Genomic DNA, 26,672 nt, shown 5'->3' on the forward strand with positions numbered 1-26,672 from the left:
AGTGCCTCCAGCCTTACAGTTTCAACAAGTTTAGAAAGTTTGAGTGAAGGATCCCATTAGGTCTGTTGGGCGGGAAAATAGATATGAGTGGGATGGAAAGAGAAAAAGGCCAGAAAGTCCACTAAAAAGGCCCAAAATTAATCAACTAAAGCCCAAAAAGCCAGGAGCAACTTGGCCTGGGATGTTTGAATACTCCCCAGATAAAGGAGGGTACCTCAGCATAGCCCATGTCTTTATTGTGTTAATCAGGCAGGCCCAGCTTATTTTTTTTACCTTTACCTATACACTGTTTTCTTTTCTCCTTCCGGCCCTAATTAAGTAGTTTGTAACCTAGACAACTAATTTAGCATGCAGGCCCAGCCATAAACAACATAGAGAAAAGCAGGAAGGATTCCATCTTAAAGACTGTATTTTAATACCCAGGAAGTTAAAAATGTAAGATTCTTAATGTAAGGCTGGAGGTACTGGAGGGAGAAGCGCAAGGACAATGCAGGCGGAGCACAGACAGCATCAAGTGGCTCTGTGCCCTATGGGGAAGGAACGAACAGCTCTTCCTGGATTCCAGTCCCATGACGTGCCAACAAACCCCGGATGCAGACCCCCTCCATACGGAAGGAGGAGACATCTGGCTGTCCATCACCCCACCCTAAGCCAATAAAAATTCCCCATATGCCCCTGGCACAGCCCACTTCCTCCTCCCCTCCCTGTGCTTATTAAAACTCCCCACCTATCTGGTTACGCATGACTTCCCCAGCCTGTCCCTGGGACTGGTGAACCTCACCAGGGAATTGCACTCAAATAAACTGCCTGGCCCTTTGTTGCCTCTTGTCACCTGCTTATTTCAGCTAGAATTTATCTTACACTTAACTTACTCCTTAGCAAACAGACAATAACTCAGCCCACCCTCCGGGCAGGCAGGCTGTTTAATCTGCTCCCAGACCAAGACACGGGTATCCCAGGGAGAAATTCGAGCAGGAAGTTCCTTGTGTTAAGTTAATTCTAAATATTCAAAGACCACTTAACAAGTCTGCACTCCCAGCCCTTTGTCACATTCCTAAAGAATCCTTAAAAGGAGGAACCCCCAAACTTCCAGGGCGCACCTCTCTCTGAGGTCGCCCACACTAAGTGTGTAACCTTTTAACTTTAAACTCTCTCTTTTCAACCTTTCAGGGGGCGCCCCTCTCTCTGAGGTCACCCACACTTTCTAAGTGTGTAAACTTGTAATCTTAAACTTTCTCCAACCTTTCAGGGTGCCTCTCCTTGGCCGTACTTTTTCTCTCTTTAAGTAACTTTAAACAAAATTTTTACTCTGCTTCACTACTGTGTCTCTGCCCTTTAATTCTTTGTTGTGGCAGGGACAAGGGTCAAGGAAAATACACAACGCTCCCCCAACAGGTCCCTCCTTGTTGCCTGAAGATTGAGGATGATAGTGACAGTGATGACTCCAGGTTTGCAAGGATGTTGTAAAGTCTGGATAATCTGCCCCATAAAGTAGGTATCTTGAACATCAGCAATTGTGGAAGGCATACCCCAAGTGGGAAACACAGTTTCTAATGGTCCTGCAGAGAGCTCCATGAGCACAACCTAGCACTATGCAGCTCACAACACACGCACATGGACACGGAACATGAAATGACAGTATCAATGTCATTCTGTTTCTCACTCCTTGATATGGACCTCTCACCCTTCCCCAAATGTGTATTTACCTCTGGAAGCATTGAAATTTATATAAGTGATATCCCGAGAATAATGTGAAAGACTGTTTTGTTCCCATACTTTGATTTTGAGTTCAATACCAGTAATTGCGGAAAACAGGTATTGTTGAGAGAAGAAATGCTTAATGCCAAGACCACCCTTTGAGACATCACAGCCTAAACCTGCCTACTTTAGAAGGAAAGTACATCAGCCCCTCAGGGCAGGGGCCTCTTCTTTAGTCCCTGATGAATCCTCAGTGCCTAGAATTGGGTCTGGCCCTAGTAGGCGCTCTTCATTCTCTGTGGGAAGGAGTGGTGTATTCCACTGTGTAGACAGGGCAGGTGCTGGAACCCAAGAAATTTCCCTGCAGAAATGAAGATGTAGAAAGCCTTCCTCCTCAGACAATAGAGAACCAGGAGGGGCAGGGCAAAGGGTCAGCTGGGAGGGTACTCGCTCAGCAGGGGGCAGGGTGGTGGCAAGAGAGCTGGAACACCCTCAGCAGGCCAGCCTGTTGCTGCACAGTCAGCACAGGACCTACACTGGCATCCCCCAACCCAACACAGATGGGGCTGCTGCAAGCACCTCAGGACCCCAGTCCTACAGCATTGAGGACAGAGAGTGCTACTGAATGTCCCTACCCTGCCCTTGAACCCAGGGTGGAGCTGGGGAGGTGCTGCAAGAACCATGGGATCTGGGAGGAAGGTGAGGTGATAGAAAGCTCTGAGGCTTGAGCTAAAGAGCGAGCATTGCAGGGGCTATGACACCTGGTGTTTCTTTTGCTCTTTCCCCTCTCCGCGGTGGCCAGGTGACAGCCAGGCCATTAATCATTAAATAGCAAGCTCTAGCGGCAGGTGTGTGTCACCTGTCACAGTTGCAAAGCAGTGATAAGCATAAATGATATTTTGAGATATCCCAACAGCTTAATGTGCTGGGAAAACACCTGTGACTTTTGTAAAGGAAAAAATCACTTTTCCAAGGGAAATGTTTATTTTCCGTTAAAGGCCAGGAGAAGCAAAGATGTAGCGTTTCCCCTGATTTCTATTCAAAGAGATCCCAGAGGAAGAACACCACACTCCAGGGCCTGTAACTGCCTTCCAGTGAACTCGAACTCAGTCATGGTTATATCAGAGCAGCCAAATGTGCCTTTTGAAAGAGGGCAGCAGTGGGAAAGTGAGAGAGCAGTGGGAGGCAGCCAGTCCATTAGAGCAGGCTCAGGCCTCCTGCATCAGGATCCAGAGTGACACCCTCGGGGCCCTCCCAGACCCACTGATTCGAAGACCAGTAGGAGTCCTGGGAATCTGCATTTTACACAGAGCCCTTGTGATGAACTTTCACAAACATCCTACAATTTCCCCTGGTGCATTGTTCCAGCTGGGATTCCAGGTGAAGGGACTGAGCTCGTCACACCTTCCTTGGCTGGCAAGCAAGTGCAGTCACTGCCAGGAGATGAGTCGCAGCTCCTGGCCCCTAAGGGGCCCCACCGCATGTAAGCGATGCCTGAAACATGAGTCTCACCACTGCTTTGCAGGGAAACCTGAGCGGAGGAGTATGAGGCAGGATTGAAGGGCTGGGAACGCACCGCCTCCTCCCCCACCTGTCTCCCACACTCACCCACCTGCACATTCAGTCTCAAACCAGCCAAGGAGCCCTGGCTGCTGTCGGGGCCCAGAAAGAGAAGCCAGCCACCGTGAGGGCGGAATGCACCCTGAGCTGAAGGTGTGCATGGGCCAAAAGGCCACATGACCCCTTGAGGTAGGCTGAGTGAGCTCCGCTGACCATGAGCCACCAACTAAACGCCCTGAGGGAGGAAGGTGAGTCTGCCCTCATCTGTGTGGGGCTCACAGGCTTCCAGGGTAGTAGCAGGCGACTTGGGGCACAGGGACCCAGGAATGAGTCCAGAGGGCCTGCCTCTTGCTCACTGAACAACTTCAATGTGGTTGCTGAACCTCCTGCCTCCTCCGTGAGATGAAGGCAGCCATCACTTCCTTGAAGGGCTGTTGGAAGGATTAAAAAATGTAAAGGGCATGTGCAAATGACGTCGCATAGCACCTTTGTTAATGTTGAGCAGCAAAGGTCATCAGGCCTGCCAGGGTCTTTCAGCAGATTTCCCTGTCTCTCTGTCTGTCTGAGGAAAGGGTTGTGAGGAAGTTCCGAGTTTTTCTAGGTGTCATAGAAATGTCAGGACTAGGGACTCCAGAGCTTGTTAGTGAAATGATGGGATCCAGGTTCCAGTGTGAGGCAAGGATAAACCAGGGAGGCTTCCCACAGTGAAATAGGGGCTGTGCAGGGAGCATACAGTCCAGAGCTCAGCTTTCTTCCCCGCACTCTCTCCCAGCAGGTGGTAGAGTGAGAGGCGGGGCCATGAGCGGCTCTCCAGCTACAGGCGAGATGGGTGGTGGGTCCCCAGGAAGCCTGGGCAATCCAGCCACCACCCAGTGTTTCCTTTCATCCTCCTCCTTTGCTCCCTCCCTCTCTTTCACCATAGGGAGCCCTCCCTCCCCAGGCTAATAGTTTAATCAGGGAGAGGGCAGAGCACGGCTCCTGGAGGGCCTGCCCTCAGCCCTGGGTGTCAAGGGACCCTCCCAGAGTTAGTGACACAGAGCTGAGCCTCAGGAAGCAGTGAACATTCACCAGCTTAGGGGGCAGGGAAGCTGGTAGGTGGGGGAGCTAGGACATGCATCCAGGACACCTGACAGCTCAGGTGGCCGCAGCTCTTTTGTGAGTCTGTGAGGGTTTTACCAGCAGGGGATGACCTGCTCCTGGAGAAGCCACAGAAAGTCAGAGGCAGGAGATGCTGCAAAATTACATGTGCTATTAAATGAAATGTTATTCCATCAAGTGCAAAGGAGGATCAGAACCGCCCCTCCTCCTACATTAATTTGTAAGTGCACTGCAGTGTAAAGTCACCAAGCTGAGGGGGAGCCAGACCCGCTGGGCCTTCCAGCTTCTCTCCCCTCAGCCTGTTCTGCACTCTGAATTCTCTCACTCAAGTCAGGTGCACAAACACGAGGCGGTCTGTTCTGTGAGTGGGAGTGCGTGTGGGGCCTGGGGGGTCTCCTAACGGAACAGCTGCCTTCCTAGCTCCTAAGTTACACATCACATGGAGTCCAGTGAAAACTGACTGAATGGAAAGCTTAGAAAGCACCTTTTTTACTGTAGAAGAGGTTTGGGGAAGATTGTGGGACAAATTCTGGCTTGCCCTCCACATTCCACATGAATTGTTCAATCAGCAAATGAAATCATAACAGAAATGACAGCTTGTGAAAAATGCATGAGCCCCGAGGTTATGGCTACACCGCACCGCTTGCTACAGCTCATTCCCCAAAGAAAGCCACTTAGAAGCTGATGGAGGACACCCAGTGCTCAGAAGAGCATACAAATATACTGACTTTCTCGAATAGTCCTTTCACATAACATGGAGCTGGTCTAGGACAGGGGCCCAGGAGACCCTCTCCTTAAGCCCTTGTCCCCTCTCTGATCCTCTGCCCTCACTGAGAGCCTAGCCCCATTCTAGAGCCCTCCAAGGGCTCACAGCTGAGGTGACACCCAGTTTCTCACACTAGTTCCCATGTCCTTGGAGGGAATGGATGTGTTTACGGCTTCCACTCTCCTCCATGAGGGGCGAAGCCCCCAGATCCATGGCAAAGAACATCTATTGAACAAACCCATCTCTCAACAGGCTGATACTGACCAGCTTCTGAACATAGAGGAATTATTATTACACTGAAATAATCTTTCTTTACAATTTTTTTTTACAAAATCCCTTTCCCATAGGAGGTGAGGAGAAGAAAGGTTAGGGCGGGACTGGGCAAAGAAAACCTGTCTTGCCACAGAGATGGTCTCCTAGCTTTGAGCCTGTAAATAGCACTGGATATTTTTGGTGTGCTCCACCAGCACTGGAAAAGGAGTCCCAGGGACACAGACATTGTTCATGGTGGAGTCCTTGCTTGATGCCTTTTGCTGCCTTCACAGCAAGTGAAGCAGCCACAGCAACATGCTCACAGAGTCGCCCTGTGGGGACTGGGAGCCAGTGTCCCCTCTCTGCAGCAGTGTCTTCAGTGCTGCTAGTGTGATTCTTTCACGCAGACCACATCCTAAGAAACATGTTCTAGCGTCACACCCTCACCCTCCAGATCTGAACCCAGCTCCCCATGGAAGGGCATGGCTCCCTGGGCACCCTGCTCTCCCCATACTCCCTGCCCCAGCGTGGTTCATACCCAAGGCTCAGCTCTGCCTTTAACACCGTGCCCCAGACCTCTTGGCATTTCCACTGGGGCCCTGTTTCCTGTTCACTCTGCCCAGAATCTCCCCAACTTGCTGGTACCACCACCCCTCTCTATCTCTACCCCTTTCTCCTCTTGGCAAACTCCTATTCATCCTTTAAGAATTAGAGTAAACATTGACTCTTTGTGAAGCATTTCCAACCATCCCAATTATAATTCACATTCTCTGTATTTCCATGGCCCTTTTTGTTTATTCTTCTTCTGAAAAACAAAATACATTTCTCTGAGTTATTGTCAAAAGCTGGCTCCCTAAATATCACCAACATGACCTATTGATAAGGCAAAACAGATTTATTGCTTATAGCAGGCAAAGCTTTAGCAGCATCTCAGACTGGGGAAAGTAATGTCAGAATTTACTGAGAATTGAAAATTTAATTAAAGGCAGAACTTTTAAAAGTGGGGGCTTGATTAGGACTGGATAAGAATCACAATAAACAGCAAGGCCAGGATTTTGAGGCAAAGCATTGAAAGAATCTTAGGATGCAAATCAGGGTCTGTGATGATTTCCACTGAGGAGTTGATGGTCTTTGAGAAAATCCCATACTGAACAATCAAGCCATTTTCCTGGGCAAGAACTCCTGGAAAAATAAAGTCATGCTAATGAAGACAGAGGCATAGCACAAATCACCTTACTGTATGCACTAAGGTGTAGTCTGCGCTCCTTGTCAGTTCCCAGTCTGTCATTGTGGTCATCCCTCATCCACGGCTGGACAGACCACAGTATCTGAGCAGGCAGTCCTTGTGTTCACCGCTGTTTGAGATGTCATGGCTGCATGCCAATTGTCTGCTGAGAGTTCTTTCAACCTCCAAGTTCCTGGTAGTGGTTGTTTCAACCTGTGTGTCAGTTGTTCAAGTTCTTTCTGCTCGATGACACTTTGTTCGATCATGTCACACACAGCAGGAATGCAATGGCATTCAAATTTGGGAGATGGCACTTCTAAACAGTGGTGCATAGAGGGATACTAAAAGAAGGATTATAACCAGAGTTTGTACAGTCCACTTTTCAGCCAGGAGCCAGGGATGCCCAGACTGAACAAGAGAACATATCTCATGCCAAAGCAGAAGAGTTCACAGAGCAGATATGGGGTTGTTAGTCAAAGTACCCAATTTTATGGTATCTTTGCTCACTTCCTAAGGTCTTTTTAGTAATATTGGAGATATCTAAGAGGGCTTCAGTAATGGAAGGACAACATCCTTCCCCTGAAACAGCTCACCTTACCCTCAAGAGGCCAAAATTCTGTCTAAAGTATCTCTGTTCCAGTCACCCATCCAATTTCATACACACCTCAGGAGATGTGCTCTATGGCCTCAATGGCATTGTCTAAATCACTTGCTATTCTTTCAGTTATAGCATTAAAAACGTACCCTGTTATCCATGCTTCTCATAAAGTATTCAGTGAAGAGTCCTGAGTTCCAGAATTCCCCTAGAGTAGTTAAGGTTTCAGTTCTTGAATCAGGTTTTCTTCAGTGATACTATCTACTGATCTTTTTTCCTAGAGGACCAAACAATGGGGAAAAAATGGACCTTAGGTGATGTCAGAGGCAAGTTTGGGAATAAGTATTGGTTTACCAAAGAAACAAGTTCCTGTCCAGTTTGTGGGTGGTAGTTAGTAGGCTTTTGTGTCAGATGCAATATCAGTCACTGGGGGCCAGCCAGTCGCCTGGTTTTAGCCAGAATACTCCTATGGTGTTGTCAAATAATACTGAAAATGTTTGACACCATTCATCAAGAAGAGTTTGGTGTCAGTGAATTTGGTAGTATCAAGATCATTAGGTGGGTCTAAAGCAAAAGGAAAGGAACAAATCTTACTTGTAAGGTCTTTGAAAATGAGACAGTCTCCAAACATACACCACCTAATCTCCTTCCAAGTTCTAGGTCAGTGAAAGTTCAGTTACAAAGACTAGCTGTCACAAAAGTATTGTTTCACTGGAGGCAAAACCCTCCTAGGATGTGATGGGGGTTTTAATTTTCTAGCCTTCTGGCCTGTTGTGGAGTTTGCCATCCAGAAAGTCACCCAATAGTGAAGTCCAGTTACTCAGGAAACCAATTGATTTCTTATAAGGAACTGGGACCAAAGGAAGCTGGGTGTGCCCCTTACACAGTTCATGTGTGAATTTTAGCTGGGTCCCGGAGTCATACCAATGAGGGATTAAGGACACAAACAGCAATATTTATCATAGGGGCTTGTAAGAAACACAGTTAAAAGTAGCCTTACATTAATGAGAGGATAGAATTAAGTAAAGAATCCAAAACAGAGGAATACAGGATATAAAGTGACAGTCTCTGGTCTTGTTCCACGGACCTCAGGCACAACTGTCTACATTTAAAGGCTGTCTACTTCAGACACCTAGGAACCCTCAGCCTGAGGTCACCAGTAGGGACAGTCTTCCAGGAATTTGAGATTGGTTTATGTCTCTTTCGTTGAAGAACATGAATCCAAGAATCACCTCCTTAAGAGTTTCACTACTGTGCCGGTTGTTAACAGCACCTGACAGAATACTTCCAACTGGGGTTCTGAGGCAGTATTTTGCTGAAGTCAAATAGTTCTTTGTATAGTTTGTATCCTTTGTCAGATATGTGTTTTGCATATATTTTCTTGAGCTTGTGACTTGTCTTTTCATTTTCTTAACAGTATCTTTCACAGAGCAGAAGTTTTTAATGGTAACAAGGCCCAACTTATTCATTTTTTCTTTCATGGATCATCCTTTAGTGTTTGTTGTATCAAAGAACACATCGAAAACCCAAGCTCACCTAGATTCTCTCTAATGCTCTTAGGAGTTTTACAGTTTTGCATTGCACATTTGGGTCTATGATTGATTTTGAGATAATTTTTGTGAAAGGTATAAGATTTTTCATAGAAATTCTTTACTTATTCTCTATTCCCAGTTTGCTGAGATTATCTCCCGTGAGCCAGACACTTCTGTGTTTCATTAACCTGCCTACGGAACCATGGGGATACTAGAGCCATTAACAGAAACTGAGGTGCAGAAAAGTTAAATAATTTATCTGTGCACACAAAGATAAACAACTCATAGAACTGATATTTTCACACAGACCAGCCTAACTCCAAAGCTGTGTTCTTTTTACAAGTAAAAAATCATGTTTCTGTTTTTGAGTATCGGAGCAATGACATCCTTTCTCAGATGTCAATCACCGGGCTGTATTCATTAGGAAGGTAACGGAGTGAGTGCTAACACCCCCTGGTTAGAGTAGAGTGAGACTCTGAGGGTAAGTGACTTGCTCAAAGACACCCAGCTAGTAAGTGGTGGAGAGGTTAGTTATGAATCCCACCACCTTATACTTAACTACAATATAAATAATAATTATTCCTACATTTAATTTGTAAATGCCTACACACATAGCTCTGCTTAAAGAGGCTATTGGACAATGGTGTGGGCCATGCTGCTCATGCTGTTTGACAAGGTCCAGGCATGAGGAGGAATCCTGAAAACAGGCAACCTCACAGCTGGCCCCTGCTAATTCCCGCACTTATTTTTGCAGTTATGATGTTGGTGATTGGGCTCATATATGGGAAATCTTATGTATTTAAGATTTATGAATCTTTAGTAAATAACATAACCCAAAATATTGATCAAAGCACCAATTCCGGAAATGAAAGCAGTGTAATGGGACCAACTGTTTCAGGCAGACTGCCACAAAGAAGGGAGGCAGAACAACCCAGGCCTCTCAAAACTAGATGCAGTTTGTTCCTCCTTTTGTAACAATTGAAACATGATTAACCAGGAGTTATGGTAAACTGAGCCATAGAAAAACCCCCATAGAAAAACCCATTTTTCCAAGAAATTTATATGAAACAGCCAAGTAAAAGAGATTAATAGTCCCTACTGCCCACAGCCCCCTTTAAGTTGCTTATAATATTAGAAGAGTATCCCCCTTAAAGAAAGAATTTATGAGCAAAATAGGAAGACTTAACATTTATAAATATCCCATATATAGAAGTTTATAATAAATTTATGACAAAATATTATTATATTAATAGTAAGGTAGTAAGAGCAGATTTAGTGTTATTATATAACGGACAAAAGAGGACTGCAAGGCCCTAGTGCCTGTAGATGCAGGAGGAAAAGTATAAACACCTGAAATTATAGAATGAATATTATAAAAGAATAAGGTGTTTTTATTGTATTCATAGGAATGTTAAGGAATGGGTGATAGAAGTACCACCCCTAAATTTTAAATGTAAGCCTCAACCCACATGTGTAGGATAGGATTTAATTAATAATATAGTTATACTTAATAACCAAAAGACATATAGCTTTCATTTTATATAACCTGCTTAAACTTTATATAGCCTTAGACACATACCTTAGACACATATCTTAAACTCTATATAATCTTACACACTTAAAGTGAAAATCATAGCCCACATGCTTAGCCCACATGCTGTCTTACGCCATTTCCTGTCTAGCACCTAGTACGTAACCTATATCTCTGGCCAAAAAGGTTAAGGGAAAGTTAAACATTAAATGTTACAAGAAAGCTGTTCAAAAAAATAATTAACATCTGTAATAAGCCAGAATTATACAAAAACTGAAAGGAAAAAACATTGTACCATCCATGATCAAAGAAAATGTGTAACATTATGTAAACCTTAAAAAAATATAAAAATAAAAGCCCTATCGCTTGATGTCAGGAGATGTTACAACCTTAACTGGGTGTTTCGTCTCCTCACTCATCTCCTCACTCACCAACGCTGTCCTTTCCTTCGTGACCCACACCTTGGCTGGAGCTGGACTCCGGCAGGACAAACTGTTGGAGAAACCTCATACTGTAGAGAAGATTCTGCTTAATCAGGTCATTTGCCAAAGATATAAAGTCATGGCTTAAAACAAACCCAACAAAAATGCTTAGGCATGTTGAGGAACAGGACTTGAACTGATTCTCCTGCTCTCACCTCCTGTCCCTTCCCTCATGCCAGATGGGGATGCATGAGGGGCAGGCCCTCCATTCTCAGTGGTCCAGCTTTGCCAAACAGAAACCCATGCTTGGCCTTAACACAGAGGGTCAGGAGATGACCCACCTCTGACCCCAGGAACTTCACACCCACAATGAGGAATCTTTACCTGAGGTGTAGGCAAGGGTGGGAAGGTCAGCCTGTCCACGGAGGCAGACATTAATTCCCATGGCAGACCAGAAGCTCTGGAAGAGGTGGCCTGTGGGGCCAACAAGTTCCAGGAAGCATCATGAACCTCTGATTTCACAGCCTGGGTGGGTTGGGGGTGGCACTTTTATGAGGTATGGTCCAGTGAGATCAGAACTGTCTATTTCCTGTCCCTGCAGGTGACAGGGCTAAGAGGACACCCTCAAGGAAGCAGGTTCCCAAAGCCGAGAGGTCACCAGGCAGTCGTGGAGCTCAGCCTGGCAGGAAGGAGCAGGCCAGGGGCAGCCCAAGACCAGGGTCCCCCTGGAGGAAGCAGGCAGAACGCGGGAGACGCCAAGAGGAGCGGAAGCAGAGCCAGGCAGAGAGGATCTGTGAGGGGAGGAGAAGGAGGGATGGGAGGGCTTCCCTCAAGGAGCAGAGAGCACCCCCAAAGAAGGAAAAGGAGGTGCCCAAGAAGGAGGAGATGTGGAAGCCACTGAAGAAACACAGGTATGTTGTGATGACACAGGCACATTTCCAATCTGTTCTCGCCCTCTCCCCCTAGCCCTTCTCCCTGCCCTGACAGGGGTTCCCATCCCCTTCCCCTGCTCTCTCCTCTTGCCTTTGCTGCTGCCCAGCTCCAGGTCTGGGCCAGAACCCGGAGAACGGTCACAGCCACCCCAGGTGGACTGGCCACTGGGCACTCTCAGCAAGGCCTCACGTTACACATGTCAAGTGGACGCTTTGAGCGTGACATGGCAGCAAAGTTTAACCAGATCCCAAGTCTCCAGAATTTCAGCTGGTGACTCACCACAGCTCTTGAATAGGAGCTGAGAGAAATGAACAAAGTTAGATTAAGGCATCGTCAGAGCTGTTTTCTCAGTCTGGGCCTATGTCCTCTTCTGGGAAGTATGGCGTTGATCTAGAAGGCCTTCAAGGATCCCACCAGCTCTGAAATTTTAGGATTTTATTTACTTGCTTTGTTTCCTTTCTTCCATCATTCCATCAGCGCTGGCACCCACAGGCTGTGGACAGAGCCAGCTTAGGGAATCAGCAGGGGAAAGCAGGACTTTAGTGCCACCTTTTGCTACCAGTTTTGATGGGACATCTCCCTCTCTGCCTCCCTTTTCCTTTTTACTCACTTCTCATGGTATTTTAACAATCCCTGTCGATAAGGGGTGGGAGGCTTTTGAAAGAGTGGGAGGTATCAGGATGACGGTGAATTGATGCTTCTTCCACTGGATTCTAAGAAACCATCTCTGCCCATATCCTTACTCCCATCTTTACAGAGGGGGAGCTGATGCCCTCAAAAAGGGCTGCTGATTTCTTCTGTCCCCCATGCCAGCCATCTGTGGCTCACTTACAGCTTTTGTCTACTATCTGGTTGTTCCTGCACATGAGCTGAAGAGGTAAAGGATGCATGGAGCCTTAGCAAGTTGGAGAGAACTTGAATGCATCATTGATGGGCCTAGGAGTGTCCTGAAATTTAGAGGAAGGCTGCACCATCTTAAACGAGTCCCATGTGTCTGGATGGCAGATGCAGCGGAAGGGACACAGACAAGGGCTCATTCATGCCATTTTTGGCTTAGTGCCATGGCAGGGCATAGAGGGATGAAAAAGACTCAGTCCGCATTCCCAGATGCTGACAGTCTTGCAAAGGAAATAGGACATGGGCGCCAGTCATAAGACAAGGCAGGAAGGAATGTGTATATGAGGAAGAATTGATGAGGCATTGTTTTGGTGGGGTGCTGGGCCACCCTTGGAGAAGGTAAGCATCTCAATAGTATCTGAAGCAGAGAAGGAATCTGAACAAGCAATGCCTGAATGCCCCCCAAGCTCCAGACCAAGGGAATGCCTACGCAGAGGCTCAAAGGCAGCTGTCAGGGGTGTGCATGAAGCATGGCAAACCTGCCTGTGCTCTAAGCCTCCAGCGTCCCAGGGCCAGGGCCCCTCCTCTCACCTCTGTCCTTGAGTCGTGCTCGTCAGGCATTCACAGAAGCTAAATATCACAGATGCTGCTGCAAACTGGTCTCTAAAACCTGCGGTTACCCAAGTCCACATCTGGGTATTTCCATTTAGGAAACTTGCTAAGAAGGCTGCCCAGGCATAACCTTCTCCAGTCTAACCTTCTCTCTCACTGCCTGGCTGGCTGTGGTCTTGCTTAGTGGAATCACTGTTTTTAGGAGTGAAGGAGGCTGTGAGGCACACATTTGACAACTTGGGTTTTGTGATGCCCGAGCACATGGCCTTGACTGTGGGCGGGAGTGGGTCTCTTCGCCTGTACTGTCCAACACAATAGCCACCAGTCACATGTTGAGCACTTGAAATGTGGCTAGTGACTGACAAACTGGATTTGTAATTTACTTTTAATATGATGTTAATACTACTGAGTTGACACAAGAGTTAGTAAATTTTCTTAACCTGGACAGATGTAATTTTGAAATTGATTTAACTTTGAAGCCAAACCATTTCTTTAAAAAAAAAAAACACTAACTTTCTCAAAGCAGATGTGAATGTCAAAGGAATATGATAGTCTGCTGCTTGACTATTTATTGGGAACCTTTTAAGCATGTCTAAAAGAATTTGGGTATGTGAATCTACTTTTTCAACTGTAAATTTTTTGAAATCCAAATACAGATCAAATATGTTCCATGAAAATTTAATGTCTGAATTGCACCCATGGTGAACACTAGATTTTGAAGACAGTGCAAAAAGAATATAAATATATCATTAATGATTTGTATATTATATAATTCACATACATACTATATATACATGTAACAAGTACATATTCATATACTTTTTATATATGCTGAAATAATTATTTTTCGACATATTGGATTAAATGAAATGTATTATTAAAATTAATTTTTGCCATTTTCTTTTACCATTTTAATGTGGCTACATTAAATGGGTAAATGGGAAAATTTAAATTACAATTCATGGCTCGTGTTATATTTCTATTGGGTAGCACCGTGCTAGAGTGCCGTGTCTGTGGAAACCCAGAGAAATGGAGTTTGAAGGCAGCGCTCCTGGTGTCTTAGGCTACAGGACAGAGTTGTGGCCTCTTCTGACAGGTGGTGGGAGTCACTGAGGGCTTCTGAGCAGGGGCAAGTCTGTGAGGGGTAGTCAGAGCTAGGAGTGTAGGGGAGACGGCTCACCTGTCCTGCAGGGGTAAGGGGGTGCTCCTCTGCATTCCATGGGCGCCTGAGGCCTCCTTCACTCTCCTCTGCTCCATGGTTCTGCCTCCAGATCACCCTCCTTGGCCTCCAGCGCCTCTCGTGGAGAGTCTCTGTCTGAGGAGGAGCTTGCCCAGATCCTAGAGCAGGTGGAAGACAAGAAGAAGCTCATGGCCACCATGCGGAACAAGCCCTGGCCCATGGCAAAGAAGCTTCGGGAGCTCAGGTGAGCAGGCGGTGGTCAGCCAGGGCGTCTGGGTGTGCCGATGGCCCAGCTGCCTCTGATGGGCATGGGAGTCCCTTCCTCCTCTCTGCCCCAAGACGGCTTGACAGGAACCGGGAGCCGCCCTCCTGCACTGCTTCGGTCCTCCTGATCCCTAGCACAGGCACACTTGGGGAGTGGGGTACGGAGTCAAGACACGCGTGACCTGTGATTGTTGACTGAGGCCCTGCTCTAGGCCAGCACAGACGGAAGGTCCCAGCCTTTCCGTGCCTGGCACCCTTTCTGTCCTGTGCCCCGCCTCATCTGCTATCTTCTGTGCCTCCCTCACAAAACAACACATGCCTTCCCTGGGGGCTTTCTGTGACCCCCGCCCTGTCCTCAACAAGTTCAAAACTCCCTTGTGTTCCCTCAGCACCCAGAGTCCCTCCACATGTGGCTTTCTCACATTTGTAGTGTGGATAGCAGGGAGAGTCTGCTTCAGGGACTGCCGTGTCCCAAATGCCTAACTTGGGGCCAGGCTTGCAGTGATTGCTCCGTGACAATTGTTCTGGCCTCCTACCCACTCCCCTGACTTACTGGTAACTCTGCCTCTTCTCTGGTTTGCAGATGAAAAGCTGGCACACCAAGTATTTCTTTGACTCTTGTGTGTCTGCTGCAGTTTGAGACAGGGACAGAAAACTACACTGCTTAGGTTCTGGTTTCCTACTTTAAAAATCCATTCAACATTACCATTTTCTCCCAAGGCCCTGTGGTTTTTCTGCCCTAAGGCTGAGCATAACACTCCCTTTCCTCTTCCCTCTATGCAAAGCCGTTTTCCTGGTTCCTCTCATACCTGAGTTCCCTATTGTCCAAGCCAAACACCTCACCTTTTATAGTGTAGGACAATGTGGCAGCTATAATTGACAGTTCACCCTCACTGTTTGCCCCCAGGAGGCACAGCAAAGACAGTACAGACCCTGACAAGGCTGCAGAGCTTGCTCTACGCCCAGCAAATTACTCCATGGCCTCCTGTACCACAGAAGAAGTGCCTCCCTGTGGTGCCTCCAGGCCAGTGCTGACCAACCTAACTTCCTGGAATTGTGGAAATGCACTAACTTTGCACTAATACAGTATACACCAGCCACATGTGGCCGGCCAATGGGAGCTTGAAAAGTAGTTTATGTAACTGAGAAACTAAATTTTTTTGTTTTGTATTATTTAAGTTTACATCATCCCGTGTGGCTAGTGGTTACAGCTGGGAGGTAGATGCAACTCCAGGCAAGGGGGGCTGTCTTCCTTCCTAGACCTCTTTTCTGAGTCTCTTCTTGCTTTCTCAGGGCCAGGTTCTTCCTGGGAGGGGGAGGGGGAGGCACAGAACAGCCATCTGTCACTCTACCAGAAAGCCACCCCCTCTCAGGTGTCACCTGAACACATCTTTTATTAACAGTGGAAAAAGAGCAACCCTGATACTTGTGGAAATGAGATCTCCACCTGGCTGGAAGTCTCAGGGACCATAAAATCCCTGAGGGCCATTCAGTGGCCCAGAGGAGAAGTCTGACATCTCCAGGCCTGAGGGGCAGTGTCTAACCTGAGGGCTTCATCCCTGGGCAAGTTCACCCTGGATTTAGTGAGACTGAAAAATGATAACTGACCCTTCTTGGGAAAAAAGGGTTTATACCCAGCTTTATTCTCGTGGTGGCAGGTTAAGGGCTAGAATCCCATTTGTGTGCAGCAAGCCATTCTCTGCCTCTGGGCCTCTCTGCCCCAGAGTCCTTTACATCGAGTCAATAATAATTCATTGCCCACACATATGCAAGCCTGTGCCTGCTAGCACTGCACATGCGCAGTGGGCAGGCAGACAGGGTCAGGCGAGAATTCTGGCCATGGAACTTCCTTTTTCTCTACAGGGAGAATTCCTGGTCTTGTAGGGGTGTTAAGTGGACAAGGCCTGAGGAACTGAAAAGACACAGGGCTCTCTCACTAGTATAAGAGGACATCTCCCCAGCAAACACTCCTGTCTTCCCCCTAGGCCTCTCTCTTGCCTCGTCCTCCCCAGACTGCTCCCAGACTCAAGTCTTAGGCTCTGCAGCCTCTGAGTCTCCACTCAGGCAGTGTCTCTGCCTAGAAGATTTCTGCTTTCTGCCAGTCCACCTGACTGATTCCTACACACCTTGTAAGACACAGTCCAAGTGTGCCTACTGCATGGAAGCCCCATTGCCCTCCCGCATTCAGGCTGAGTCATTTACAGCCCTTCTGATCCCCAAGGCACTGTCTTCCCACATGACTGGACTCCTTTGCAGAGCTGTGTCTTACTCTCTTTTAATGTTCTTTCTCTCTCATATATTGCCAACACCTGCTGAGCAATCCATATGTGCCCGACATTGTTCTGAGTGCTGTATGTATAACGACTCATTCAATCCTCATAACTACCCTGTGATTTACATAGCAGTATCACTTTCCCCATTTTACTGATGAGCAAACAGAGACACACAGCAATCAAGTAATTTATAATTTATCCAAGGTCACACAGAGAGTAAAGTGGCCTGGACAGGACTTGAACTCAGGAATTTTGGCCCCAAAACCTGCACTCTTATTTGTAATCATCTCTCCAGAATTCCTAGGCATTTTAGAATGTACCCTTTTGCCTCCTGTATGACCTCCTCCTCTGGCAGTTAGTCTTCAACTGCAGATTGCATCCCCAGACTACATCTTTTTTCAGAAGCAATGGTGTGGGAATTCCAGTCTGCAGCCCATTCAGGGAGCTGGCTGACCTGGACACAGGTGTCATAGACAATCAAAGAAGGATGGCAGGACATAAAGAGCAACAGCAGTGAAATGGGGCCGGCCCATGCTCCCACCTCTGCACATTGGGATGGTTTTGGCTGGCTCTTCCATCCCCCTCTGGTTTCCTTCCCTTAACCTCTCTGAGCCTCACATTCCACAGCCATAAAACAGGAATAATAATATCTACCTTGCAGAATTGTTCTTACAAAATCAAAATATTTACTTCATGTACCGAGCACATAATATGCCATTAATAAATAGTAGTTATTGTTACTATTAAACCTTGAACATCTTTTGTGCCAGACACATTGCCAAGCCTGAGAGGTGAGGACGGGGAGGGACGATGAGTCAGAGAAGACACCATTAGTGCACCCCACTGATGACAACACAAGTTTGGCTGTGATGTTGGCACAAGAGGTTCTAGGGCCCATGAGTCAGCTGTTCGCTTTAATCATAGGATTAGTCAGGTATGTTCCTCAATGTTGTCAGAAGGTTAGTCTCGTAGAAATTTACCCAAACTACTTGCTTCCTTGAGAGAAATCTGAAGAAGTCCACCTTTGCCTTTTTTTCCCAATAAGTACAGCTACAACTCTGAACATTATATGTAAAACAAACATGAGAAGACTCAGAAAGGTGGAGAGAAGAAGCAGACTGGCTAAGGACCTCAGGAACAAAGGAATGGCAGGACATTGAGTTCTGGGTTTTCTTTCTGCCTTACGTATCCCAGACTGGATCTTGGAGAAGCCGGCAACCCAGAAACACCAACAGACACACGAAAACATCCTCAAGGAAGGTCTGCTGTCTCTAACCAAAGGACTAGGGAAGGAGTAGCCCAGCAAGTCAGACAACTCAGTAGTAACAACCCTCCTCCAACCACACCCCAGAAACAGAAGAGCAGCCCCATTCCCCCCTCTGGCAGCAAAAACCAAGTAGGGAGGCTTAGATTTTCTCCCTTGTCCCCAACATCCCCACCAGTGTGTGTCAGAGAAGGTCAAGTGGGGAGCAAAGACTTTCACCACCACCTGGCAGTTACAAGGCATCCCTCCCAGCCAGGATGATGTGAGTGGAAGCCTGGTGAGCAGCAGCCTGAACTCCCATCCCTGCTCGGCACTAACAAGGAGCTCCTATCCAGCTGTGGAGTCAGAGGAGTCCAGTGAAGAACATGGGCTTCCACCTGGAAGAAAGTAGGTGGTATCCCCCTCCACCTACTGGAGCAGGGTCAGAGGATGCTTGCTAAAGCACAAGATTTAAATAAGATCCAGAGTTTTATAATATCTGAAATTCCCACCTTTCTATTGAAAATCACTTATCATATCGGATCCAGCAAGATTGCAAATTAATGATAAAACAATCAACACATGCTTAACACTGAGATGACATAGATGTTAGAATTACCCACAAAGACTTCTAAAGAAACCATCATAAAAATGCTTCAGTGAGCAATTATGAGCACATGAAATAAATGGAGAAATAAAAAAGCTCAGAAAAGAAATAGAAGATATAAAGAGAAACAACTGAAAATTTTAGAAGAAAAAAATACAGTAGCTAAAATTTTAAGAACTCAATGAATGAGCACAATAGTAGAATGGAGAGAAAATAGTAAAGGATCAGTAAAGTCAGAGGTAGAAAAAGAGAAATTACCCAGTCTGAACATTAGAGAGAAAATAGTGGAGTGGGGGAACAGAGCCGTAGAACATGTGAGACTATCATAAAAGATCCAACATTAGTGGCTTCTCCATCTCTTCCCCAAGATATAAGGGTAGGGGGAAAGAAGTCCAGGAAGAAGAGGGGCGAGACTGGGGGCTGAAAAAATACTCAAAGAAATAATTGAAAAATTTGCAAAACTTTTAGATCCAAGAAGCTAAACAAAGCCCAAGCAGGAAAGACCCAATTAATCCATGTCCAGACACATCATAGTCAAGCTTCTGAAAACTAGTAAATGGTCAGAGAGAAACAATACCTAGTCTATGTGGGAAAAACACTTAGAACGACTGCAAATTTCTCATTAGAAACCATGGAGGACCGACAGAGGTGGCACAACAATTATTCAAATGCTGAATGAAAAGAATTGTCAGAAAGAAATTTTACTTATGCATCTCAAGATTAAGTGTGATTTTGAATCTGATCCCTTTCACTGTGTTTGGGAGGTATATGAGAGATGCCTTGGCCAACTTCAAGTGTTGCCAAGCCCCTTGTGCAGGCACCGGGGGAGCAGAGGGTTCCTTCCATCAGCGCCCTGGGCCAACAGAGAATCTTATCAGCTGCCTGCTCTCAGAGCTGCTGTGTCCTCAGCAGAGATAAGGGGGACTGTCTGCTGAATGGAATCACTGTGCTCACACCCCATGCATTCCCACATTAGATTCTCATAGCCTTATCCCATTTTTAGATGAAAATTTCACCCGTCTGAAAGATACAGAACCCTGCCTGGGTCTCTCTGACACTAAAAAACACACAATGCTCCTCCTTCCCTCCCTGCAGTCATCACTGGCCACCCTAATAGAGTTTTCCAAACTGTGATTCAGGCCACTATGTCTGCAGTGAGGGTCTCCTAGAGGCAAACGTGAGGGGATTCTGAAGAGCTGTCTGCAACGTGGCTGCCCCTGAAAGCCCTTTCTTCAGTAACTTCCTCCTCTGCTGAGTGTTGCAGGGGCTGAGCTGAAAGGGTTAACAATCACCTGCCCAAAGTGACCCCCAGAAGCTTCCTCAAAGCAACATCCCTCCTCTCTTGCTTTTTCACTTCATTGACCACAAACTTGCGGCCTGAGGACACAGAGAGGTGAGTTTGTGGGAGGTTCCCATTTGAAAGGAGATGGCAAGGGAAACAAAAGCCCCTTACAGAAGAAACATTTGCAACACTTGGATGTGCAGGGCAAGATCTAGTGTGTCCATAAACCAAATACTATCTCTGATAAGGAAGGACATGATAGCTTGGATCACAGTTTGCTGTAAAGATCTTAGTCATTATTCTGTATATACCTTCATGGGATCCAAAAAAGTTTGCTGTGTCCATCAGACTTCTCAAACAAGAGGTTTTTCAGTGAATGGTCCTTGGAGTTGCAAGGACATCAAGAAGAGAAGTATTTGCTGCCATGCTCAATGGCTCAGGCACTGAAATCCCAAAATCTTAAAAGCTGGCACATTTAAACTCACAAACTCCAAATGCTTAGGAGTCTCTGCCCACTCATAAGATACAGGAAGAGGACAATAATACAAATTTCATGAAAACATTCTTTGGTGCCTTGGCAACATTGGTAGTCACAGATAAAACTCACTGCCAGGACGTGTCTTGCCTACAGGGGGAACATGGAGCTGATTGCACTTAGGAGTCTTAGTGGAACCCATACAGCCTGGTTTTTTGACCCTGGCCTCAGGAGCTAGACAGTCATCCTCACTAATATTGAGCCATCATAGAGATCTAATAAAACTAGCCTCGGGAGTAACTCCAGGTTAGAATGTGACTTTAACACATGTCAACTGCCTGCACTTACCCTTTGGAGGTAATGTAGGTACTGTGGAGCAAGCAGTAAGGACTGTCGCACTAGCAGCCAGACAAGTAGCTCCATAACACCTTCTTCCATCCACCTCCAAATGTACTTCATTTTTCATCCACCTGTTTGGATTTATTTATCCAGTGCTTGCTGATAAACTGTTTCTCTGCGGAGTGGGATGAGGGAAGTCTTGATTCATAACATTTGCTGATTTCCATGGTCTAAATGCTCCCACTACAGCCAATTTCAAGCTATCAAGAGTTTAACAACTGGTTGGCTAAGTTCCTGAACATTTAATAATCGGTTCTCAGGAGCCAGTCCTCACCAGCTCTGGCACACCACCCAGACTATCTAATAGACAAACTGATCCATGTGTTTTTCATCCAACCTTTCCCGAATGTTCACTCATTCATTCAGCATTCATCCAGTCCACAAATATCCACTGAAGGCTGTATTCATTTTCTATTGCTGCTGTAACAAATTATCACAAGCTTAACAGCTTAAAACAGCACTCATGGAAGAGGGAGCCAAGATGGCGGTGTGAGTAGAGCAGTGGAAATCTCCCAAAAACACATAGAGCTATGAAAATATAACAAAGAAAAATCTTCCTAAAATAGAGACCACAGGACACAGGACAACATCCAGACCACATCCACACCTGCAAGAACCCAGCGCCTTGTGAAGGGGGTAAGATACAAGCCCCAGCCCGGCGGGACCCGAGCGCCCCTCCCCCCGGCTCCCGGCGGGTGGAGAGAAACCGGAGCGGTTTTTTTTTTTTTTTTTTTTTTGGCGAGCGCTTTTTGGAAGCCTTAGAGGGACGGGCCCCCGTTGCTGGGGAGGCAGGGTGGCGGGACCAGTGAGGAAGTGCCTGGGAACGGCGCCGGAGGACAAAGAATATCCCGCGTTTCTCCCTGCGAGACCTGGGGGCGGGTGCCTGAGACCGGTGCCTGAGGACGGAGGAGGTCGCGCGTTTTTCCCCTTTTTTTTTTTTTTTCTCTTTTTGGCGAGCGCTTTTTGGAAGCCTTGAAGGGACGGGGACCCCAGTGCTAGGGAGGCACGGTGGCGGGACTGGTGAGCGGGTGGCTGGGACCGGCGCCTGAGGACAAAGAATATCCCCCGTTTTTCCCTGCGGGACCGGTGGGCGGGTGCCTGAGACCGGCACTTGAGGACAGAGGAAATCGCACGTTTTTCCCCTTTTTTTTTTTCTCTTTTCTGCGAGTGCTTTTTGGAAGCCTAAAAGGGACAGGGACCCCGGTGCAAGGGAGGCAGGGCGGCGGGACTGGTGAGCGGGTGCCTGGGACCGGCACCTGAGGACAAAGAATATTGAGCATTCCTTCCCTGCGGGACCGGTGGGTGGGTGCTTTTTGGAAGCCTTGAAAGGACAGGGACCCTGGTGCTAGGGAGACAGGGCAGCAAGACCAGTGAGCGGGTGCCTGGGACCGGCACCTGAGGACAAAACAAAAAAAAAAAAAAAATCGCTTGTTTTTTCCTTTTTTTTCCTTTTTTTTTTCTCTTTGTTTCTGTTCCCTCTCTCATTGTTGCTGCTGTTGTTTTGGTTTGGAGAGTGCTTTTTGGAAATCTTAAAGGGGCAGGACAGGTCACTTAGACCAGAAGCAGGGAATCTGGGGATCTCTGGGCACTCTAACCCCCTGGGCAGCAGGGAGCACAGAGGCCCCTTACGGAGATAAATAGTCTCCTGGCTGCTCCCCCTCCAACGGGGCTCCACCATTTTGGAGGAACAGCCCCAGCCAGGCCAAGCCCACAGCAACAGCGGAGATAAACCCCAAAGCAACTGGGCAGGAAGCAGAAGCCCTGTCTGCGCACAGCTGCCCAGCATAAGCCACTAGAGGTCGCTATTCTCCCAGGAAAAGGCTACAAACCAACAAGAAGGGAAGCTCTTCCAGCGGTCACTTGTACCAGCTCTGCAAACTATCTCTATCACCATGAAAAGGCAAAACTACAGGCAGACAAAGATCACAGAGACAACACCTGAGAAGGAGACAGACCTAACTAGTCCTCCTGAAAAAGAATTCAAAATAAAAATCATGAACATGCTGACAGAGATGCAGAAAAAAATGCAAGAGCAATGGGATGAGATGCAGAGAAAAATGCAAGAGCAGTGGGATGAAGTCCGGAAGGAGATCACAGATGTCAGGAAAGAGATCACAGAAGTGAAACAATCCCTGGAAGGATTTATAAGCAGAATGGATAAGATGCAAGAGGCCATTGAAGGAATAGAAGCCAGAGAACAGGAACGTATAGAAGCTGACATAGAGAGAGATAAAAGGATCTCCAGGAATGAAACAACACTAAGAGAAATATGTGACCAATACAAAAGGAAAAACATTCGTATTATAGGGATACCAGAAGAGGAAGAAAGAGGAAAAGGGATAGAAAGTGTCTTTGAAGAAATAATTGCTGAAAACTTCCCCAAACTGGGGGAGGAAATAATCGAACAGACCATGGAATTATACAGAACCCCCAACAGAAAGGATCCAAGGAGGACAACACCAAGACACATAATAATTAAAATGGCAAGGATCAAGGACAAGGAAAGAGTTTTAAAGGCAGCTAGAGAGAAAAAGGTCACCTATAAAGGAAAACCAATCAGGCTAACATCAGACTTCTCAACAGAAACCCTACAGGCCAGAAGAGAATGGCATGATATACTTAATGCAATGAAACAGAAGGGCCTTGAACCAAGGATACTGTATCCAGCACGACTATCATTTAAATATGATGGTGGGATCAAACAATTCCCAGACAAGCAAAAGCTGAGGGAATTTGCTTCCCACAAACCACCTCTACAGGGCATCCTACAGGGACTGCTCTAGATGGGAGCACCCCTAAAAAGAGCACAGAACAAAACACACAACAAATGAAGAATGGAGGAGGAGGAATAAGAAGGGAGAGAAGAAAAGACTCTCCAGACAGTGTATATAACAGCTCAATAAGCGAGCTAAGTTAGGCAGTAAGATACTAAAGAAGCTAACCTTGAACCTTTGGTAACCACGAATCTAAAGCCTGCAATGGCAATAAGTACATATCTTTCAATAGTCACCCTAAATGTAAATGGACTTAATGCACCAATCAAAAGACATAGAGTAATAGAATGGATAAAAAAGCAAGACCCATCTATATGCTGCTTACAAGAAACTCACCTTAAACCCAAAGATAAGCATAGACTAAAAGTCAAGGGATGGAAAAACATATTTCAGGCAAACAACAGTGAGAAGAAAGCAGGGGTTGCAGTACTAATATCAGACAAAATAGACTTCAAAACAAAGAAAGTAACAAGAGATAAAGAAGGCCACTACATAATGATAAAGGGCTCAGTCCAACAAGAGGATATAACCATTCTAAATATATATGCACCCAATACAGGAGCACCAGCATATGTGAAGCAAATACTAACAGAACTAAAGAGGGAAATAGACTGCAATGCATTCATTGTAGGAGACTTCAACACACCACTCACCCCAAAGGATAGATCCACCGGGCAGAAAATAAGTAAAGACACACAGGCACTGAACAACACACTAGAACAGATGGACCTAATAGATATCTATAGAACTTTACATCCAAAAGCAACAGGATATACATTCTTCTCAAGTGCACATGGAACATTCTCCAGAATAGACCACATACTAGCTCACAAAAAGAGCCTCAGTAAATTCCACAATATTGAAATTCTACCAACCAATTTTTCAGACCACAAAGGTATGAAAGTAGAAATAAATTCTACAAAGAAAACAAAAAGGCTCACAAACACATGGAGGCTTAACAACATGCTACTAAATAATCAATGAATCAATGAACAAATCAAAATAGAGATCAAGGAATATATAGAAACAAATGACAACAACAACACTAAGCCCCAACTTCTGTGGGATGCAGCGAAAGCAGTCTTAAGAGGAAAGTATATAGCAATCCAGGCACACTTGAAGAAGGAAGAACAATCCCAAATGAATAGTCTAACATCACAACTATTAAAACTGGAAAAAGAAGAACAAATGAGGCCTAAAGTCAGCAGAAGGAGGGACATAATAAAGATCAGAGAAGAAATAAATAAAATTGAGAAGAATAAAACAATAGCAAAAATCAACGAAACCAAGAGCTGGTTCTTCGAGAAAATAAACAAAATAGATAAGCCTCTAGCCCAACTTATTAAGAGAAAAAGAGAGTCAACACAAATCAACATAATCAGAAATGAGAATGGAAAAATCACGACAGACTCCACAGAAATACAAAGAATTATTAAAGACTACTATGAAAACCTATATGCCAACAAGCTGGAAAACCTAGAAGAAATGGACAACTTCCTAGAAAAATACAACCTCCCAAGACTGACCAAGGAAGAAACACAAAAGTTAAACAAACCAATTACAAGCAAAGAAATTGAAACAGTAATCCAAAAACTACCCAAGAACAAAACCCCGGGGCCGGACGGATTTACCTCGGAATTTTATCAGACACACAGAGAAGACATAATACCCATTCTCCTTAAAGTGTTCCACAAAATAGAAGAAGAGGGAATACTCCCAAACTCATTCTATGAAGCCAACATCACCCTAATACCAAAACCAGGAAAAGACCCCACCAAAAAAGAAAATTACAGACCAATATCCCTGATGAATGTAGATGCAAAAATACTCAATAAAATATTAGCAAACAGAATTCAACAGTATATCAAAAGGATCATACACCATGACCAAGTGGGGTTCATCCCAGGGATGCAAGGATGGTACAACATTCGAAAATCCATCAACATCATCCACCACATCAACAAAAAGAAAGACAAAAACCACATGATCATCTCCATAGATGCTGAAAAAGCATTTGACAAAATTCAACATCCATTCATGATAAAAACTCTCAGCAAAATGGGAATAGAGGGCAAGTACCTCAACTTAATAAAGGCCATATATGATAAACCCACAGCCAGCATTATACTGAACAGCGAGAAGCTGAAAGCATTTCCACTGAGATCGGGAACCAGACAGGGATGCCCACTCTCCCCACTGTTATTAACATAGTACTGGAGGTCCTAGCCACGGCAATCAGACAAAACAAAGAAATACAAGGAATCCAGATTGGTAAAGAAGAAGTTAAACTGTCACTATTTGCAGATGATATGATACTGTACATAAAAAACCCTAAAGACTCCACTCCAAAACTACTAGAACTGATATCGGAATACAGCAAAGTTGCAGGATACAAAATCAACACACAGAAATCTGTAGCTTTCCTATACACTAACAACGAATCAATAGAAAGAGAAATCAGGAAAACAATTCCATTCACCATTGCATCAAAAAGAATAAAATACCTAGGAATAAACCTAACCAAGGAAGTGAAAGACTTATACTCTGAAAACTACAAGTCACTCTTAAGAGAAATTAAAGGGGACACTAATAAATGGAAACTCATCCCATGCTCATGGCTAGGAAGAATTAATATCGTCAAAATGGCCATCCTGCCCAAAGCAATATACAGATTTGATGCAATCCCTCTCAAATTACCAGCAACATTCTTCAATGAATTGGAACAAATAATTCAAAAATTCATATGGAAACACCAAAGACCCCGAATAGCCAAAGCAATCCTGAAGAAGAAGAATAAAGTAGGGGGTATCTCACTCCCCAACTTCAAGCTCTACTACAAAGCCATAGTAATCAAGACAATTTGGTACTGGCACAAGAACAGAGCCACAGACCAGTGGAACAGATTAGAGACCCCAGAAATTAACCCAAACATATATGGTCAATTAATATTTGATAAAGGAGCCATGGACATACAATAGCAAAATGACAGTCTCTTCAACAGATGGTGCTGGCAAAACTGGACAGCTACATGTAGGAGAATGAAACTGGACCATTGTCTAACCCCATATACAAAGGTAAACTCAAAATGGATCAAAGACCTGAATGTAAGTCACG

At 45.6% G+C, this 26,672-nt stretch overlaps 1 protein-coding gene across 1 annotated transcript in view; it reads left to right on the forward strand.

Annotated features, from left to right (window-relative positions):
• TMC2 (transmembrane channel like 2) overlaps positions 1 to 26,672 on the forward strand; it is an 87,900-nt gene that overhangs the window by 11,510 nt on the left and 49,718 nt on the right. The window contains exons 3-4 of the mRNA XM_073238064.1: positions 11,251 to 11,590; positions 14,333 to 14,485. Coding sequence (XP_073094165.1) covers positions 11,251 to 11,590; positions 14,333 to 14,485 — 493 coding nt within the window. The remainder of the gene's footprint in view (positions 1 to 11,250; positions 11,591 to 14,332; positions 14,486 to 26,672) is intronic.

Source organism: Manis javanica, chromosome 5, assembly GCF_040802235.1.
Source record: "Manis javanica isolate MJ-LG chromosome 5, MJ_LKY, whole genome shotgun sequence".
Classification (NCBI taxonomy): Eukaryota; Metazoa; Chordata; class Mammalia; order Pholidota; family Manidae; genus Manis; species Manis javanica.